The 20430-nt window shown below is 36.5% G+C and overlaps 2 protein-coding genes across 3 annotated transcripts in view; one reads left to right on the top strand and one right to left on the bottom strand.

The window, feature by feature from the left end:
• Positions 1-2484: 2484 nt before the first annotated feature.
• On the bottom strand, positions 2485-7151 carry LOC105224340 (tryptophan 2,3-dioxygenase). Its single transcript, XM_049455311.1, has 7 exons — positions 6961-7151; positions 6674-6834; positions 3744-3877; positions 3324-3683; positions 3011-3260; positions 2859-2952; positions 2485-2774 (listed from the first exon to the last, which is right to left on the bottom strand). Exons 1-7 carry the CDS (start codon positions 6984-6986, stop codon positions 2666-2668), a joined length of 1134 nt encoding a protein of 377 aa, XP_049311268.1. The 5' UTR covers positions 6987-7151; the 3' UTR covers positions 2485-2665.
• A 2781-nt stretch (positions 7152-9932) lies between these two features.
• The window catches only part of LOC105222626 (integral membrane protein DGCR2/IDD), a 30685-nt gene continuing 20187 nt past the window's right edge, over positions 9933-20430 (top strand). The window contains exons 1-2 of one of the 2 annotated variants that reach the window (XM_049454582.1): positions 9933-10598; positions 15659-16268. In XM_049454582.1, the coding sequence (XP_049310539.1) occupies positions 16208-16268 (61 nt within the window). In that variant the 5' untranslated portion in view covers positions 9933-10598; positions 15659-16207. The remainder of the gene's footprint in view (positions 10599-15658; positions 16269-20430) is intronic. The other variant, XM_049454583.1, reaches the window with a different exon arrangement.

Genomic DNA, 20430 nt, shown 5'->3' with positions numbered 1-20430 from the left:
ACAACAAAAAAAACAAAAACATTAAAAGAAGCAGTTTGAAAACCACTTTTTATAGCAACAAAAAAACAAAGTCACAAAAATGAAAACAAAAAACATGAAAATTAAAAATAAAAATAAAACTAAAATTAAAAAACTTTAGCGTTAAAAGAAATGTAGAACTGTATTTTTCTTATTAGCTTCAGTAAGTTATATAATGGAATGGTGCAATTTACTTACCACACACCTTCAAGTGCATGTATGTATGTTTGTACTATTATATATATATAAATATATATTTATAGCAATTTGATGCTGAAACTCACACTTTACCAATACATATGCATGTACATCCTTCGACGACAAATTGTACCAACACGTTGCGGTTGTGTTGCCTAACGGGCGTTTTGTTTGGATTTTCGAATTGATACGAGCGTAGCAAGTAAAAATGTTGTAGCAATTAATAAATATATATAAAAAAAGTAATTGAAAACACACACACACATACAATGCATATATACATAAATATATATGAGAGGATACCAAAAACCGAAATTAATATATTAAATTATGATATTGAGATTTGAATTAAAATTGTATATTATTATTAGACATGTATATGCATATAGATATACTTACATATACATATATATATATATATAAATATATATAAATAAATATATAATACGACTGAGTAAATAACTCGTAAAAATTTACAAAAACTGTGTACTTTATTTTAAATTTTTTTTTGTTTTGGACCGACTTTCGATTTTTTGAAACAAAGAGAAGTGCCATGGTGCTACCTCTAGAGGATATGATGGACGGATTGGATTCGCAGGCCGTGGCCACGGCGAAGATATAAGCCAAATTTCATATATTGTTGCTTCGGATCAAATTGATTAGGTGAATTAGTTTCATGGGGCATGCAAACAGGTGAGAAATATCATTTTCTCGTTTGGCCTGATAGTAGATCACTCTTTTTGAAGCTCAAAGAGCTGTGGTTATTAACTTTTCGACGCAGTCCTTGATTTCTTCGGAGCAGGTTCGCATGTGAAGTCCACTGTTTCGATTGTTCCTTGATATATCAGTGGATACTCGTTTCGTTAGCGGTCGTGAAACTACTCAGAAACTCCTTCAGATTGCTCTAAAATAGTGTCAAAGACTGAAGTGGTCTCACGATTAAACTAGATTTCTTTCGGTCGTAATAAAAGAAGAAGGATCCCCCTATATAGCACCCCAGCGTACTTTGATTTTATTTTGCCATTAGCCTTCTAAAGTTAAAAATCGAAACAACAACACAACTTATTGCATTGGGGCATTATTGGCTGATAAGTCTAGGTACTTATCGGAACCACTCGTAAAGCGAGCTAAATTGATAATGATGATAAATCAGTACAAACTGTCTTCGGCACTATCAGACGGAAAAGCATAACGGTGGGTTCTCTAAACAATAGATTATTTGAAAATAGTTCCCAAAAATTCTCTCTTCCCGCATAAGTTCCTTTTTCATCATCTTCTTTGTATTACGCCAATCCTCGAAACAGTTGTTAAGGTCTATTTCCGAAAAAACCTTCAATGCGCTTAGCGATTCACGTTTAATGTCTTCAATTGACTCAAAACGGCTTACCTGGAGCGATCGCTTGTGTTTGCTAAATAGCCAGAAGTTAGACGGAGCTAAATCAGGCGAATACGGTGGTTGTAACAAAATATTTGTTGAAAATTTGGTGAAGAACTCACGAAAAATTAATTCAGTATGGGGCGGTGCATTATCGTGGTGCAAAAACTAAGAGTTGTCGGCCCATAATTCCGGCCTCTTTTTACGAATAGCTTCGCGCACTCAAATACTATTCCTTGTTAACAGTTTGGCCGGTCGAAAGGAATTCAGAGTGCACCACATCTCGATGATCGGAGAAAACTGCCAACATCACCTTGATTTTTGACTTGCTTTGAGTTGATTTTTTCAACTTCGGCTCACCTTTGCCACGATATTTGGCCGATTGATTGTCTGTTTCCGGGTCGGGAGCATAGATCCAAAACCCATTGCGTTTTACGCTTCATGATATTCTGGTAGTCGGAAAGCATTGTTTCACAGACGTTAAAGTTAAGCTGTTTTTCGAAAAAATTGAGTGATTTTGGAACAAATCGGGCTTTCACTTTTCTTAGACCCAAATGACCTTTCAAAATAGTCTTCACTGACTATACCGAAATTCCTACGATGTCAGTAAGATCTCTGGCTGTTAAACGTCGATACTCAAGCACTAGTTCCCTTATTTTATTGTCATACTTGTAATAGTCTTTTTCTTTGTCACACTCTTGAATGGTCCGACGTTGGAATGATGGTAGTCGTATCTCTTCTAATAGATCCGTGATAGGGAAAAAGGATAAGATTTCTGTGCAATACTCTATTCAAAGGCTATAAAATGAGTAGACAATCCATGGAAATATCTCCAAACTCACAAACATATTTAAAAATCATTATATTTCAATAACTTTTAATCTAAATGAAAGGTGCAATGTAAACTATGAGCATGAGTTTCCAACTTGCCAAAGACAGGACTGCATACGGCATTGTGATATAAAAACAGCATAAGTACAACTAAAGCAATTATGATAACATATTGAGTATATTATCTTAAAAATATGTAAAATTCGTAAACTAAAAAGTAGCAAAAAAGAATTAAAACGAATGTCAATTAATCAACTCCTTTCGCATTGAGACATCAAGCGGTGGAATGGCATCGCGTGGAATCAGAAACGTCGACAAATTGAACAAATCCAAGAACACCTTATAACGATCACTGCGAAAGCAAAACGAAAACAAACGAGCATTAATTGAATGCACTCTGCAACAACAAAATGAACACAAAGTCAAATCGATTTACCTCAACGTGGAGCGCAAATACTGGTAACCCGAAGAGCCGCCAGTGCCCAGCTGCTGTGAGCCAATCATGCGTTGCACCATGATCACGTGATTATCTGCAAACGATACAAGTCATACATACAAAAATTCGTATTCGTATTTCAGTTGCCTAACATCGCCACTTCGTAATTAGCGAATCAATGTCCATCAACAGTGTTAACATCTGATGCGGCTGGCTGAAGCGTGGCTCATCGCGGTAGAAGGTGATCATAATGGCACCCTGCAGAGCTTTATAGCTGAAGCGACGATCACCACGCGACACTAATGCTTCATGCACGTCACGATCGAAGATGCTGCGATAGACCTCGCGTCGCTTCTCAATGTCCATAAGATGATAGTTGCGTGCCGCTTCGACGGGCTCTTGCTGTAAAGATGAGACGAAGCATGCCGGTAAGTTTGTATGTATATTAAGACTTGACGAACTCACCATAGCTGTTTGCACTTGCTGGTCTAAGAACTTCTCAGCGCTCGCTTGAAATTTGGCCCAGAAATTGAAACCGTCCGTCTCCAGTCCTGGTGTACGTTCGAGCCATTTTTGTATTAAATCCAACATGGAGGGTTCATTTTCTGACTTTTGTATAGCATCCATTGCGGCCGATTCATTGCCGAATGCCTCCGAGTATTTTTGATTGTATTTAACGCGCTGATCGGACTTGACGCCCAGCTTATTTTCAATTAGACGAAATTGTAAACTCTGAAAACCGGAAGCCGGCGCAAGATACGTGCGAAAATCCATGAAATCGAGCGGTGTCATGGTCTCCAATATAGGCACTTGATCGACAAGCAGCTGTCATTATAAATTATTATTAATTATTAAGTCAGCTCATGCAATTATTGTAATGATCACCTTGAGTATAAGTACTATGCGATTGAGGCGTTTTAGAATTTCCAACGTTTTAGATTCCTCGAGATCCTCTATGTTCAACATTTCACGTATGGAGTCGAGTTCGAAAATTATCTGCTTGAACCATAGTTCGTATGCTGAAAGTATAAGAATGTTATTTGAAGAGAAGTTAGAACAAGAATTTTAACGTAGTGTTATAAAGAATAAAAAAAAGTTATAGAGAATGAAATAAAAGGCAACGAATGATCTTAAACGCTTTTTATGTTGAAGTCATCCACTATAAATGGGGTTATGAAAAACTACAGGGGGGTAAGGGACGATTATCGTAATCGGTCAATGACTAAAACGACCCTTAAGATAGTTCATCATCGGTAGAATAAGGTTCTATAAGATTTCGGAATTAAATATTTCTTCTACGACACGTCCGTTTTTCCGTGGAACGAGGAAAACGTTCGCATAGCTTTAACCGCTGAGCTGAGGAAGTGAGATAGTACTACGTTTAGACTGTTAACTAGTAGGTTAGAGATCAGAGGTCTTCAGACAGTCGTTGTGACAAAAAATCTTTCTTTACTATGGGTGGAGAAGTGAATAGATAAATTATCCCCGAATTCTCAACAAATTATGATTGAAAGGATGATACCCAGATTACTTCCTTTCCAAGATATCTCATTCAAAAGGCATGAGGAGTCGGTATTGCGGAAACAGGAAACAAAAATAAACATTTCGTTAGTAAACGTAAACTATAGGTTATTTCCCTTAGTAGCTTCAGGTAAGTCTAATCTGTTGATTTTTCCAATTTTCTAATATGAGTTGCCGAGTAATTTCAGCCTAATTATTGAATAAGATTTTGTTTAAGCTATTAGGAGGAGATTGGATGGCCCTCTTAGGCAAATACATTTGTAGAAGCTAATTTATTTATAGGTAACTCCGGATGTCTTATCAGTTCTATAAGAATCTTTATCATAGCAGAAGAATGCTTACTGGTTTGTCAGTGCTTGTAAATGAATAATGAATACCAAAAATAGGTGATGATGTTCATATGAAACTAGGTTCCAATATGAGTATTAGGTAAGGCCAAAACCTCTATTGTGTAGTGATACCATTTTTAAGATTACTGAGCAAAAAGGCACTCATCATTGATGACTCTTAAATCTTGAGGGACTTTTTATTTGTCAGCTAACGGGGCGATCACAAAGAAAAATAGAAAGTCATCTACAGATTTAAATAAACAACAGTTTTAACCAGTTTTCTTAAATGACAATCATTCTACCAAAACTGTGATATAACTAGTTATTTGTAAGGCGACAGTGTTACTGTTTTACAACCCGGTAAACAGGGTTCAGTTTCGATTATGTTCTCAAGTGGAACATCAATTTACCGTACACGAAAGATGCTATGAAAAAATCAGCTCTTACCAGGCGCTTTCTTCTAAAGGGTAGGGTTTTTCATATATAATAATATTCTAATAAATCAGGAAGCGGAATTTGAAAGTGCTGTTCTGATAATGGGGTTCAAAATACAGCGTGTACAAGAACTGAAGTTGCGAAATTGCCATATTTCGGTCGAAAAACAATATGAAGAGATTCAATAGATGGCAGATCATCCGGATAAAACAACGGTTTGGTTTGGTTTGTGGGCCGATTATTTGATGCCTGAAATTGAAGCTCGTGATCTCGACTACTTTTGGTTTCAACAAGACGGTGCCACTTCTCATACATCGCATCAATCAATGCATTTATTGACAGAACACTTCGGTGTGCGGATAATTTCACGTTTGGCCCGGTCGATTGGCCGTTAAGGTCGTATGATATTACACCGTTAGACTTTTTCTTGTGGGGATACATAAAGTCTAAAGTCTATGCGAACAATGTCCCTTCGATTCAGGCCTTGGAGCAAAGCATCATGTATTTCATTTACCATTTGAGACGTAGCCGTGGCCAACATTTAAAAGGGATAATTCTCAATAAATAAATTCCAAAGGATGTTCTTTCGAATGATAATTAACACCCTTTATTCTTATTCAAAGAGCTTTAATGGTTCTTCCTTTTTACATATTGATACAGTTTTTCAAATCAAAAATTTCGTTTAGCATGAAAATATCTTTATCTTAGCTTAGATTGGTCAGTTTATATGGCAGGTATATCCTACAGTGGTCCGATGTGATAAATAAGTTCTGAGTTTTAAGCGTTCTTTTGAACAATAGTCTTCTCAAATATCAAACAATTATCCTCATACGAACTTGATATGAATCGATTAGTTTATATGTGATCTATATCCTACAGCGGTACCAACTGTTTTGACAAATGAGCAACTTTGGTGAGAAAAACGATCGAAAATTTTCACATCAATATCTTAAAAAACTGAGGGACTAGTTCGCATATATACAGACAGATAGATTAACTCAGTTCGTCACCCTGTTTAGGGTATACATAATAAGTTGTTAAGTAAACTATTAAATTAAATTTAGCACAATTCTTTTTGGCATCAATTAATACGACTTATTACGGCAGTCAAAACATTTAATTGTGAGTTCACGAATCTAAAAACTACTGCGCACATGAGACCTTGATAATTATAGTTTTTTACAAGTATGTGCTAGTAAACGTGCGAATTTCACTATCTTTAATCATTTATGTATGTACATATTTTTATGTTAGTACGTACATATATACATAATCCATATACATATACATATTTTTAAGCATCTAAAAACAACATTATTTTAGGCAACGGCTATTAAAATATACATACTTCAAGTATATCACGTATGAACTCTTATACGCCGTAGACTGATAAGAGTTCACTGAAACCTAACAAATAAATGAAAGCATCAATCAAAACAATCGAATTTTTAAAATCTATATTCTTTTCCTCCAATATGAGTTTATATAATAATTGTTATTTGAGTTCAACGCACAACATTCACTACTAACCTTGATGGGTGACGATGAAGAGATGCTCGTCGTGTACAGGCCGGTTATCCACCACCGACAGCATGCGTTGAGAACTCAAAACCTTGTCCAGCATCAGATATTCGCCATAGATCATGCCTATCTCGGTACCCAAAGGCGTGGCAGTGTCATCATGTAATGAACTAAGGGTGCATAAGAGATCAGATTAAAGTAACGCGTATGTTTTTAGGATTTGCAAAGCTAATCTACACGTGAAACAATAACAGGAAAAACGTGTAGTGATAAGACAACACAACACGCCTACGCACCCATTTCCAGCGTACGGACAAGCCATGCTCAATAAAATTTCCTAACGATTACTAAACTGATTACAATACACACACACACACACGGTTGGTGAAAAATACGCCGTTGATTTCTTTAACTGTAAATGTTCCACTTAAAGTCACACCGCGTAATTACCGCAACACCGAAACCGACGAACGCTGAAAGAAAACTGAATGAACTGCTGAGTTTTGAATGGAAATTCTTCGGATTCCTCGCTTTAGTCTGTGGCTTGATGTCAGCGTTGAGCGCAAGTTCGCAATCGATCGATTTTACTTCGAGATCAAATATCAGTACCACATACTAGATTACTCTACAACAACTAAGTAGATTATCTCTTCAAATGTGTGCCTATTGTATATTTGTGTATATGTATGTATGCGGAGAGAGCCGGCGTGGTTGGCTTATCAATGCAGCTCCGCTACGTTTTGTTGTCATTTAATATGACATAAGAATCGTCTTGCAGAAACGGTGTTTTTAGGCTATGTCTTTGACTTACTTCGACACACTTAAGCATATACCGTAATACAGCTATGTAAAGATAATAATATAGGGTGATTGTTTAAGGATTATTAACAAGAAAACCGCTCTTATGTAATGCGAACCACGAAGGTTCCCAAACTCTTCCTCTGTGGAGAGTCGATTTGGCGTCGGTCTCACCAACGCAGACTGACGTATCGAACAGGCCCCTTTTACGTTGAGAATTTAAATTAAAAACTTATGAAAAACAGCGTATGCAAGAACTGAAACCGCTAGACCTTCCTAAGCGACGTCGCTTTGCTCTATAGGCTCTTGAAAAGTTCCACGAGTAACCGACGTTTTGCCAAATTTTGTTCAGCGTTAGGGCCCATTTCTGGTTCAATGGGTATGTAAACATGCAAAATTGCCACATTTGGAACGAAAAGCAATCTGAAAGGATTCAAGAGCTGCCATTTTATCCAGAAAAAACAATGATTTGGTGTGGTTTATGGCTCGGTGGAATTATTGTTCCATATTTCTTCTTCAAAAATTATGCCGGTGAGAACGTAATGGTCAATGGCTACCTTTATCGTACCATAATAACCGATTATTTGATGTCTGAAATTGAAGTTCGTGATCTCGACGACATTTGGTTTCAACAAGACGGCGGCACTTCTCACACATCGCATCAATCAATGGGTTTAGTGAATGTGGTGAGCAGATAATTTCACGTTTTGGCCCGGTCGATTGTCCACCAAGACCGTATGATATCACACTATTAAACTTTTTCCTTTGGGCATATATAAAGTCTAAAATCTATGCGGAAATTCCTTCGATTCAGGCCTTGGAGCAAAACATCATGCGTGTCATTAGCCAGTTACCAGTCGAAATGCTCGAACGATTCATCAAAATTTGGACCCAACGCATGGACCATCTGAAACGTAACCGTGGCCAACATTTGAAAGATATAATCTTCAAAAAATAAATGCCAGAGAATGTTCTTTCGAATAGCAATAAATATTTCCCATTAAGTTTGAAGTTTCTGTGTTTTTTTTTTTAAATAGAGAAACGGATCACTTTTTACACACATACATATGTCTAATACTGAAAGCGTTAAATCAATACTTTTTACAATACTCAACCGCTCAATTTTGAAAAGGTTCGTTAAGAAATCGTTGTAACAGGCTTTGCATTGATTAGCAGAAGTCTGTAATGATAAGAGTTTTCCTTTGATAGATTGTATAGTGTATGTTAAGGTGATAAGAAAAATGTATTTACTCTTGACCGGGGATATTGATGTCTACTTCTTGTCTGCTGTAACAGTTACATACATTAGTACATAGATAAATGATGACTGATAATACGTATGTATGTATAGTATATGACAAGCTTCCTTGACCTACAGTTCATGAAAATAATTGGTTTAGAAAGCGCTATCTTCATACATATGTATGTAGAAGCCCCGCTAGTGTTATAATCTTTTTCCTCACTCATTTGGTGTTAAGAGACTCAAAATTAAGGGATTTAGAAAGAATATGGAGTTAAATGTCTTTAATGGTGAAGAATCGAACAAAGTATCTTTTCTAATTCTTGGCAATCGCTACAAACGTAGCTAATGTGTGAAGAATATTTTAAGATTTCTTCAAACACATTAAAATTTAAGCCATTTAAGACAACATTTAATGTTCTATATTTATGTTATTTAAGTATTTGCCATAACATGTATGCTCTTCTGCAGCCAACTGCAATGTTAATTAACCAGCTCCGTTCGCCGGTAGTAGCCTTCGAAACTTTGCAGCACTTCGAGTGGTCAGTGGTCTGCTCAGTGTTTGAAACGCCAAAAAGTGGCCACTTAAACCTTTATTATTTTAATTTTAGTGGGTTGGTAGAATTTACGTTCCACTCAAGTGGAAAATGGTGCACGTACACAAACGCATATAAAGGCATATAAAGGCTGGGCCTTGTGTTTAAAAGTAACCGAAACGTGAAAGTAAATGTATGCTACGGCTGAGGTATGCGTGAGAGTGTGTGTGTACGTGAAAGTGCGCTGAGCTTTTTGTTAAAGTAGTGACGAAAGCTCACAAACTCACACATTTATACATAGTACATGTATCGGTATGATTACAGCAGCTGTTAGCAACAGCGCTGACGTTTGGCCTATAATGTAATCAAATATCACGGAAGCATTACACCGACTGCGCATACATATGTATGTATACACTTGATGCCAATTATATATATTTATATACACACATATGCAGGTATAAATGCAGGTATGTATGTACATATATCGGTATATCAGCAAGTTTGGACATGTTAGCATACTATGTTACGACATGTTGGTTGCAGCGAAAATTAACTGCTTTGTTCGACTTTCATTTGTTCGACGCGCATCGTGTTCGTGTGCGTCGTTGTCGTTGTCGGTGTCGGAAACGGCGAATAACGGCATCTCAATGAAAATAGCTTAATACGAGCAGCAGCAGCTCGCTAAATCAGTCAGTTTCTTTTTAAGCTTCGCCCCAATTGGACGTTTTCGCAAGGACTTGGTCCCGCTGACTGGGTATTTAACGCGCGCGCTTCAAATATAATAATGAAATAAGCAAGGATTCACACATATACTAATATAATAATAACTTTGAAACCATAAAAATAATTAACGAAAATAAAGTGCAAAGCTTCACAATGTTTTTGCGTATCTGTGTGTGTGTGTCCTTCGTAGCGCGTCTGCTTTTGCGTCCATTCATTGCACGCATTTGCTCCTTACAATGCCTTACCACTTACATACATACTTACGTGTATGCAGGCGTATATGTATGTGTGTGCGCTTCTTAGGAAATTTCGTGCGATTTAATTCGTGCATTGTTGTTTTTATTGCAGTCACCTGCCAGCAATAAACTCGCATTCCATTTGACATTTCGGTAATTTTGCGCACGCTGTAAATATTTGGTGCACAAGAAGGAGAAAAAACAAAAAACAAAAAAAAAACAAAAAGTAGAAGAAAAATCAAAGTCAAAGCGCAAAAACACTCAATATAAATATTATATGAGAACAGTACAATAAAAAGCAGCAACAAAAACGCGCTTTGTGGCAAATGAAAGAAATCAGGGTCACGCATGGCGAGAAAAAAGTGAGTTGGCAGGCAAGCTGGTCCTTAAAAAACAAAGTAGGAAAAGTACTCAACACACATTGTAAAGCGATATAAGCAAATATATATAATATACCTATGTATTTAATTATATATTTTATACCGATTTACGTACAAGTGCATATTTGCTTTGCTGACAAAACACTAAAAATTAACAAAATGCTTGCAGCCAAGAAGAAAAATATTAAAATATAAAATTAAATATGTATGTATATATATTTGTTCATGTCTTGCCAATAAAAATTACAAGTGCGTTAGAAAAAATCAATTATATATACATATATACATATGTATGTATTTATTATAAAGCGCGTGCGGCACGCATATCCTTGCAGTTCGTTGAAGCTGTTGGGCAGCTAGCAGGAAGAAAAAAAACGTCAATAATGCCAACTAGTCAGTCGTAAATTGCCTGATTGACAGTTAAACAAAGGCCTGCAGGCTGAGCAATCAATGCATTGCAATGGCAGTTAGAGTGAAGCACACTCTTTTTTATATTAATTAAACTATTAGACAGTTGTAGTGGTTGTAATAATTATTAATTCAAAAATCTACATACACGGTGACCCAGAAATTACAAATAAAACGCATACTATTTGATTATTCATCAAAATTTATTTTGTCGCCTTCAAAGTCATATCCGCGAGATGTAATATACTTATACCAACGATTTTTCCAGTTCTCGAATCACTTTTCATAAGCATTTTTTTGGAAACGCCTTCAGTTCCTGCAGCGAATTTTTGTGGACTGAAAACGGGTTCCACGAAGCGGCAATTTCAGTTTTGGGAACAAGAAAGCCAAATCTGGTGGTTTATTAATGGCATTCTTTGCGTTTTTGGCTTTAAATCGTGACTCGATGTGTTGGTGCATTATCATCGTGTAAAATCCATTAATTGTCTTTCCACAATTCCGGCCATTTTCGACGGATGTTCGCACGCAAACGCCTCAATACAGTCAAATAGAACTCCTTATTGACCGTTTGTCCTCCGGAACAAATTTAGAAACCATGAGCATCACCTTGATTTTTGAGCGGCTTTGGCGTGTTTTCTTTTGGTTTCAGCTCGTTTTTTTCCCTCCACTCCGATGATTGTTGACTTGTTTGCACATCAAACTCATAAAGCCAAGTCTCATAGGCAGTTATAATGCTCGCAACGTAAGTGGGATCGGAATTTGCATGATTAAGCACGTCCAAAGAAACCTGTTTACGGTACTCTTTTTGAAACAAATTCAGCCTTGTTGGAACGAGTCGAGCAAGAACGCATTTCATGCCAAATATCCACCAAAATATTCGAAGGGAATTGCGAGATTTGTCGAGCTCTCTTGCTATCTCTCTAACACTTCCCTAACGATTTTCAAACTCCACATTTTTCACTTTTTTAATATTTTCATCAGTTGAAGAGGTCGAAGGTCGTCCAGAAGAAGCATGTCTTAAACGATGTCTCGACCGTCTTTAAAGCCTTTGTACCACTCGGAGACTTATGATATTTTACATTCCAAGACAAACAAGAGTATAATTGGGATTTCGGGCGTATGCTGAGATTGATGAACGGTGGACTATTAAAGCAGTATCTCTAATTAGAACGAAATATACTCGATAGCACCCACGAGGGACGTAAGCAATTCCAATTTCATGCTACGTATGTATATGTAATAACTTGCTGGCTAATGTACGATTTGTATTTCATAGATAGCTGGAGAGCATAATGATCTCTCAACTATATTACCATTTGCAGTGAGTTGTCCTAACAATCTCACACTTTAAACTTTAAGCAGACAACCCACCAACTTACCGCTATTTTATGTATGTTTTTATTTAGTATATTAGTAGCCTCCTTTCTTCATTATCTCTTAATTCTCGGATTATGTCACAAACAGTTCCATTTCATTTCACACTGCTCTACTCATGCCGCTGTGACTGCAGTGGCATTGGTAAAATAATAAAAAATATTTTTTGGTAGGCTCTAGAGGCGCAGCTGCACCATAACCACAAAATTTACGTTGCATTTGCTGCAACTCACTTTCCGATTGCGCCAACAGTGGAAGATAACGGGCCAAAAAGGAATGTGACGCACATACTTTTGTATGTAAGTATGTATATGCACACGAACGTGAGCCAATATCAGTCGATTTGCAGAGAAAAAAAAATACTTTCAAACCTTAGGATATATTCATACATATTTTAGGAATATTCAGTGAAGAAAAAAATAACTATTTTTCGAATTACACGCGATCTCCGATGGTCCATCGTGATTCCTTCTCCTGAAAAAGAAAATCTGACTAGAAGTTAAGGAACAGTGGTAGAGGAAACACTTCGCGAACCTGCGCTGGTCGAAGAAAACCCGTCACTAATAATCTAACGTGACAATATTGTCATCCCGTCACTCGACCAATACGAGGTGAAAACAGCTCTCAGTCGGCTTAAGAACAGCAAAGCCCCAGAAGCCGTTGGACTACCGGCTGAGCTGCTTAAAGCCTGTAGGGCGCAGGTTTCAGCTGCGAAGCATAATTTAGTCGGATGACTACATGCACCATGAGTGCTGTATGAAATAAAAGTGTTTTCTGCCCTATCCACAAGAAAGGAGATCCCTCAGTCTGTGTTAATTATCGTGGAATTAATATTTTTAATATCGCGTATAAGGTTCTTTTGACAAAAAAAGACTTAAACACATTATATATAAACTTATTGAACCTTATCAGTGCTTTAGACCTGGCAAATCTACCATAGACCAGATTTTCACAATATATCAAATCCTGACTCTCGATAAACAGTTCGATATCATCACCTATTTGTCGACTCCAAAGGCGCTTTCGACAGCACTGTTAGGAACTGCCGATTCGACACCATGTGTAAATTTGATAACCCTGCGAAACTCATATGACTATGCAGCATAAAGTTCCCATAAAAATCGGGAAAGACCTCTCCGAGCCGTTCGATACCAAACGAGTTTTTAGAGAGGGTAATTCTCTCTCGTGCGTCTTTTTCAATATAATGCTGAAAAAAGTAATACGTGCAGCAAAGCTATTTCGACTCGAGACCCATGGTTTGACAATGAAAGTAAGGGCACCCATGTATCCAATAGAAGGACCAAGGTGCCAACCGACCTGTCTGCACGTGGAGTGTACTACTGGCGTGACGTCGCCAAGTATAGAGTCAACTGGAGAAGTTTTGTGTTCTCGACCCAGACCGACCATTGGTTGTAGTGAAAAGAAGAAGAAGAAAATATGGTTGATGTAATGATCTACATTCGCTGTTTTAAAGAAATAATTTATGTCTGACGACGCTTCCTTTTAACCACTTTATCCGAGACTAATTGTACGGCTGGCTCATCTGCTTCACAGTCGCCAGAAATATCGCTGTGTCCTGGAATCCATTGTAGGTTTACCGTGAAATAGGATGTTAGATCCACTAAGTGATCAAGGGAATCTTTCACTATCATCGATGAAACCTTAAGGCATTTTACTGAAGATGCTTGTTTATCAATATACTCGTACATATATATCTTGTTGTAAGCACCTACTTTGCAGAACAAGAAGGTTTTCTAGAATAACTGTGATCTTCGCTAGGAAGTCAGTGCAGTGATGTAGTATTCGGAAGGCGGATCTGGTATCTAATTCTACTGAAAATATATCAACTCCAATCTGTATAGATACTTATCCCTGTGTCCCTGTGAGCTGTCCGCTATTCTACGCCTTTCTGGAAAGGAAGGCAATATTGTGGACCGAATTTAAGTTTAAATGTAAAGGATTACGATCCCTCCGTGGTTCGTGGTATTGGGTAGAAATGGAACTTTGCTAAATATAATAGAATGTATCTCATTTCAGACAAGTAAGAATTCTTTGGCTTTGTTGTTTTTAAGCCGACTTAGAGCTGTATTTTATTGGTGTGGGTTCTTCTTCGCCCGTCGCGGCATTGCTTCCGCCATTTAGCAGGTTCATATCTTCTAGTGAGAATTTTTTTTTAGTTTCAATCACGAAGGACCGTCGAAGATCGCGTGTAATTCGAAAAATATTGAATTTTTTCTTCCAAATATTTGCTGTTTATTTCTAAAATATGTATGAATATATCCTTAGTACGGAATCGATCAACGCATAAATTCGATAGGTTAGCTTTTGACTCACCCTAATATAGAAGAATATCAAAGTATATATGTATATGAATATGTAAAAGCGCCTAAGTGGTGAACGTCTGTATCACTTTGGCTCCATTGAATTTCTACCAGCCAAAACAGCAGCCAACAAAAGCACCACAAATGCACAGTTACTTGTGTAAAGTAAATAACTGCAACTAAAAAAGTGCAACAAAAACAAAAACAAACCATCTAACGGTCAGTGAGTAGGATCAATGCCAAGTATAAGAAAAACGAAAATCAAATAACAACAGAGAAGTGCGAGCACAGAAAGGGAAACTAAAGTAACAAAAAAAAACAGCAAAAATATCAAATGAACAACAATTTGTATGGAAGGAATGTCTGTCTGTCTGTCGCCGTTTGTGTGCGTATTGTTGTGGCATATAATTTATAGAAATTGAATAATTTAAAGTGTGTAGGCAGTTGTGCGGATGGCGGAGTGTGCATAAAAGCAACACAAATACACACACGTACATACATACATACATATGTATATATGAAGCAATATATGATAGTTGAGGCAGCAACAACAATGATAGTTGAGGCAACAACTAAAGTGCAGCAACAACAATAGTATAACAATCATACGCCCAGTCACACCTCAGCGCCACTTAAGAAGCTGTGCGCGCCAAGGCGTCACTTCGACAGTGTCTTGACGAACGAATTCCACGCATAACGAGCACAGTGCTGTCAGTTAATGAGATTTACGGTATTTAAATTGACATTTGTGCAGATAAAAAAAATAAATAATATATGTATGTACATATGAAGATAATAATAAAAAATATACACATGCAAGAGAATTGTCTATTAAGAGTGCCACTTGAAGTTAAACGAAATTAAAATCGAATAAAAAAATTTAAAAAAATATAAATAAAAAAAAAACAATTAATTAATTATAAATAATTTTCTTATATTAAAAAGTTAAAAAAAATCTCCAAATTCTCTACAAAGAATTTCGTGCTAATTCCCCTCACTGTGATATAACTTATGCAGCAGAACATAACCTAAAAAAAATTCAATATAAATACAAACAAACTACTTTTAGTACCTTAATAACATAATAAAGGCAACATTTGAGCGCGAACACATATTAACTAACATATGTACATGAAAATATACATATAAAGCACATGTATATAAAACTACATAATCTATATTAAAGAAGAAGAAAGTGACAACCACTCGACTTTTATGCGCAATTTGTCGTTTGATTATATCTTACAAACACACAACAACACAAAGCAGCACTCCCACACATAAGCACATTGTTCAGCTACGTGTGTCAGAAAAAAAGCAAAAAAAAGTGGAAAGTGAAAATAGAATAGAATAGCAGTAAGTTTCCATACCACGTCGCCATTGCAAGTCACTTTTAAGTGGCGCCCCCAGCTAACAGCGGCAGCCTCCAGTGTCGTCGAGCGCAAGTGAGCAGACACTTCACCTCACTTGCCGAGAAATCGCAAAACTTGTTGCCGGAAACTTGTCGTGGTGCGGATAAGGACAATGGAGTCGCAACAAAAATCGGTTTTCATGCTACTCTTCACTCTATGCCTTACATTTAGCGGTAATTATACAGAGATTTTTAATTATCATATCATAATGAGACATTGTTTAAAGTAATCGTTAAGATTATACATATGTATGTTAAAACTATATGGTCGGGGGTGAAAAATGTGGGAATTTTCTTTGAAAGCCAAGTTTTTGATTGATGATACATAATACACTAGGATGTTTTTTTTATTTAACTATAAATTCAGCCCCGTCACGAAATTTCCTTCGAAATACCCTAAAAAAAATTCCCTGAAAATTTTAGCTCTTAATATTAACATTAGAACTGGACCAAGGCCTGTGAAAATTTTCCATAGAAAATACATTACAATCGTGAGTTTTTATCTTTATCTTTATCTTTATCCTACAGATCAGAGGTATTTTATGGCATCGCTTTGAATTTAGACGCATATTTCTCAGAATTGTTCACTCTACAAAAGTGCCCAGTGCAACAAAGTCGTAACTCACACCGGCGAGGTAGTACTGGGCTCTAAACCCGATTTTTCCAAGAAATTCGCATTTTTTTGTATATATCTCGTAAATGACAGGAGTTATAGAAAAAATGTGCATGCCAAACTTGTAGGAAATTTTATTTTCTACAAAAAAGGTCAAAATCGCTAGCATTAATACTTCTCGAGATATTCGGGTTTCTACACCACAAATTAGTTATAGAAAATTATTGTGCAAGCTTTATTTACATGAGCAATACCGTCCGACAAGTACTCAACCTACAAAAGAAAAGGGAAAACTTTAAAAGTATGGTGATTTATTTCTCAATATACAGTCTGTCAAGTAAGAGCGTGGTGGACTTTGCCGACAGTTAATGAAAGATTTCACTCTAATTTCTTCGCGAGCCGAGATGTCCTTGATGCATTGTCAACAAAGGTTCAGTTGTCGTTGATCTTTTGAAAGAGAATCATGTTAAACACAATGAGTGCTAAATACGCGTCGCGCTACGAGGCTGTGTTCCTTTGCATCCACCCGAAAGGTGCCAAAATGTTACAATCAGCGGCTGCTAAATATATGAGAAAGTCGAAGGCATTTGTACAGAAGTGGATACAGCGATATACATACATATAGTGGCTAAAAATGTCAATGATTTACCAGAGCGTGGTTCGATAGGAAAAATGAACAAAAAAGATAAAAAAAATAGTGAATCTGCTTTCGCGGAATCCTGCTTTAACACTGCGGCAAAGACAAGCAAAATTAATGGCAAAAAGTTTAGATATATCCGAACCCTTCTTCATACTCATGATCTGAAATGGCGCAACACAATGAAGAAGATTCTGTTGACTGAAAAACTTGTGACAAAGCGACTCGCTTGGGCGCATGAGAATATTGATAGAGATTTTGAAAATGTCATTTTTACTGATGAATGTTCTATATGGCCACGTTCTGTCCTCACGCGAGCCTGGTCAACTTCCACCAATAGGCTTGTTCAGCGGACCGTAAAACATGGAATAAAGGTGCATCTTTGGTGCTGCTTCTCAAAGCAGGTATTCGGAACTTTGTACCTCTTTACTGACAACCTAAATGCCGAGAAAATTATAAAAATCTACAAAAAGGCCTTATTGCTACCTGCCAAAGGATGGTTCATCAAAAAAATATAGATTGGATTCTGCAGGAGGACAACGATTCTAAACACCGCAGCAAGCTCTGTACTCAGTGAAAAACTCAATCTGGCATCGTTACATTGGATTGGCCGTCGCAGTCGCCCGATGCAAACTCTATTGAAAATGTGTGGGCATAAATTAAACAGAAGCTTCGTGAAGACGCACATACACTTTGAAACAGTTATCTTACGAAATTCGCGGATCTGGAGATCCTTGCCGCTAGAATACGCCGTCAAATTAGTAGAAAGCATGACATTTTTTGTCTTCTTTTTAGATATACTTGTCAGGCACTGATCGCAGGACTAAAATATTTTGCAATCATTTTGATTTTTTAAACCTTTTTTAAGCCCCTTTGAAGTGTAAATAAAAAAAAGAACTTTCTTGGGAAGCTTTCTTTCGTTAAAAATCGAAATATTGACCAGATATTAGATCATTATCTATTATCTATCTGTAGTCCATTTCTTTACATTTTGGATTTGAGTTAATTTTCATATACTCGTAAAGAAAAATCTTCTCCGCTGTCAGACGTCTATTTTCCAAAGTGTTCCTGGATATCTGCTACCGAATCAAAATCTTTCATTTCAAAACGAATAACCGATTCATAAAGTACTTATTCCAAAAATGTACATTTATACATATACAGTTAGGAGGTCGAAAAAAAGGAATTTTTCAAGAATTTTTTCTAAGCATACTATTTGGTTTATTGATTTGAAACTTGATAGGTATATTATGACAACCTTAAACTATATTCACATATTTTTTATTGCCAAAAATAATTATCGGGAACGTTGATATTGCCAATTTTGCAGAGGTCCGCTAAAAAGGTCTCTTGCGGTGAGCACGATATCTCTGGACTGGAACATCTAAAAAGCAAAAACCAAATAAATTTCATTAATATAATAAATAATCTAGTGATTAATGGAAGGAATTAGCAAAAAAAAAATTGAGAAAATGGCGGTTACTCAAAGCAAAAGGTTCGATTTTCGACCAAAATTCGGGTCTGTAATTGTTTATAAAAAAAATATTATAAATTTTCATCGGATGAAGAAATCCTTCGATTAATTACTAAAAAAAAAATTTCAGACCGAGCGGTTTAGCCGTTTCTGAGAAATCTTGCTCACCGACTTTGAAAACACCGTTTCGAGGAAAACGAGTTTAAAGTTTTGAAAGCACTTTACATGTAGTCGGCGCGCCTTCACTAATGTGTCTATAACTTCGAAAATATTCGTCGGATCGACTTGAAATTTTGTGTGTGTATACTCAGATATACATATATATATTAAGAAAACGTAAAAAAAATCGATTTTTTGAAAATCATAACTGTATATAACCCCTTAAATAAAATGTCTCTAAAAAAAGTTCACAAAAAAGATTTTTCTGCCCTGAAATTGAGTTTGACTCCTTAAGGGGCTATACCAATGCAACGTATGAAAAATTAGGCGATTTTCGTGAATTTTTTAAGAGAAAGTACGAGATTGAATATTTGGAACTTCTTTGAACGTAATAAGGTACATTTTCAACTATATTTTAAGATTTGTTTTTTACAAAAATGTTAAAAAATAACCGAGTTATGGGCTGCCTTCGGAGGTGCCCCAACTGCTGACATGATTCCGGCCGAATGAGTAGCTGAAACAAAAAACCTCAAAAAATTTATTAAACTTAACGATATAACCTATACAATGACCAACGTTCTTTGAAAAATAAAAAAAAGTATCAAAATTACGTAAATTTGAAAAAAATGTCGGTTTTTATTAGGTAAAAAATTGTAATTTTTTTAATGCCAAATTGACATTTTTCAAATGTATTCAACAATACTCAGTTTTAATTTGAAGTTAATTTCTCGTTGAGTTATGATGTCAGCAATTTTGGACAATGTCGTTTCGAGAAAAACGGTTTTAAAGTTTCACTCATACATAATTTTAACTGCGAGCGGTCGCTCTTTAGAAAGCTGCCAGCCATTCAAGATACGACCTTGCGTATTTCACAGGATATTTTTGGAAATAACGGGTGATTTTTTTGAGGTTAGGATTTTCATGCATTAGTATTTGACAGATCACGTGGGATTTCAGACATGGTGTCAAAGAGAAAGATGCTCAGTATGCTTTGACATTTCATCATGAATAGACTTACTAACGAGCAACGCTTGCAAATCATTGAATTTTATTACCAAAATCAGTGTTCGGTTCGAAATGTGTTTCGCGACAAATTTTGTTCAGCGATGAGGCTCATTTCTGGTTGAATGGCTACGTAAATAAGCAAAATTGCCGCATTTGGGGTGAAGAGCAACCAGAAGCCGTTCAAGAACTGCCCATGCATCCCGAAAAATGCACTGTTTGGTGTGGTTTGTACGCTGGTGGAATCATTGGACCGTATTTTTTCAAAGATGCTGTTGGACGCAACGTTACGGTGAATGGCGATCGCTATCGTTCGATGCTAACAAACTTTTTGTTGCCAAAAATGGAAGAACTGAACTTGGTTGACATGTGGTTTCAACAAGATGGCGCTACATGCCACACAGCTCGCGATTCTATGGCCATTTTGAGGGAAAACTTCATCTCAAGAAAT

The sequence above is a fragment of the Bactrocera dorsalis genome, chromosome 4, assembly GCF_023373825.1.
Source record: "Bactrocera dorsalis isolate Fly_Bdor chromosome 4, ASM2337382v1, whole genome shotgun sequence".
Classification (NCBI taxonomy): Eukaryota; Metazoa; Arthropoda; class Insecta; order Diptera; family Tephritidae; genus Bactrocera; species Bactrocera dorsalis.
This window is presented reverse-complemented; position numbering and strand designations above follow the sequence as displayed.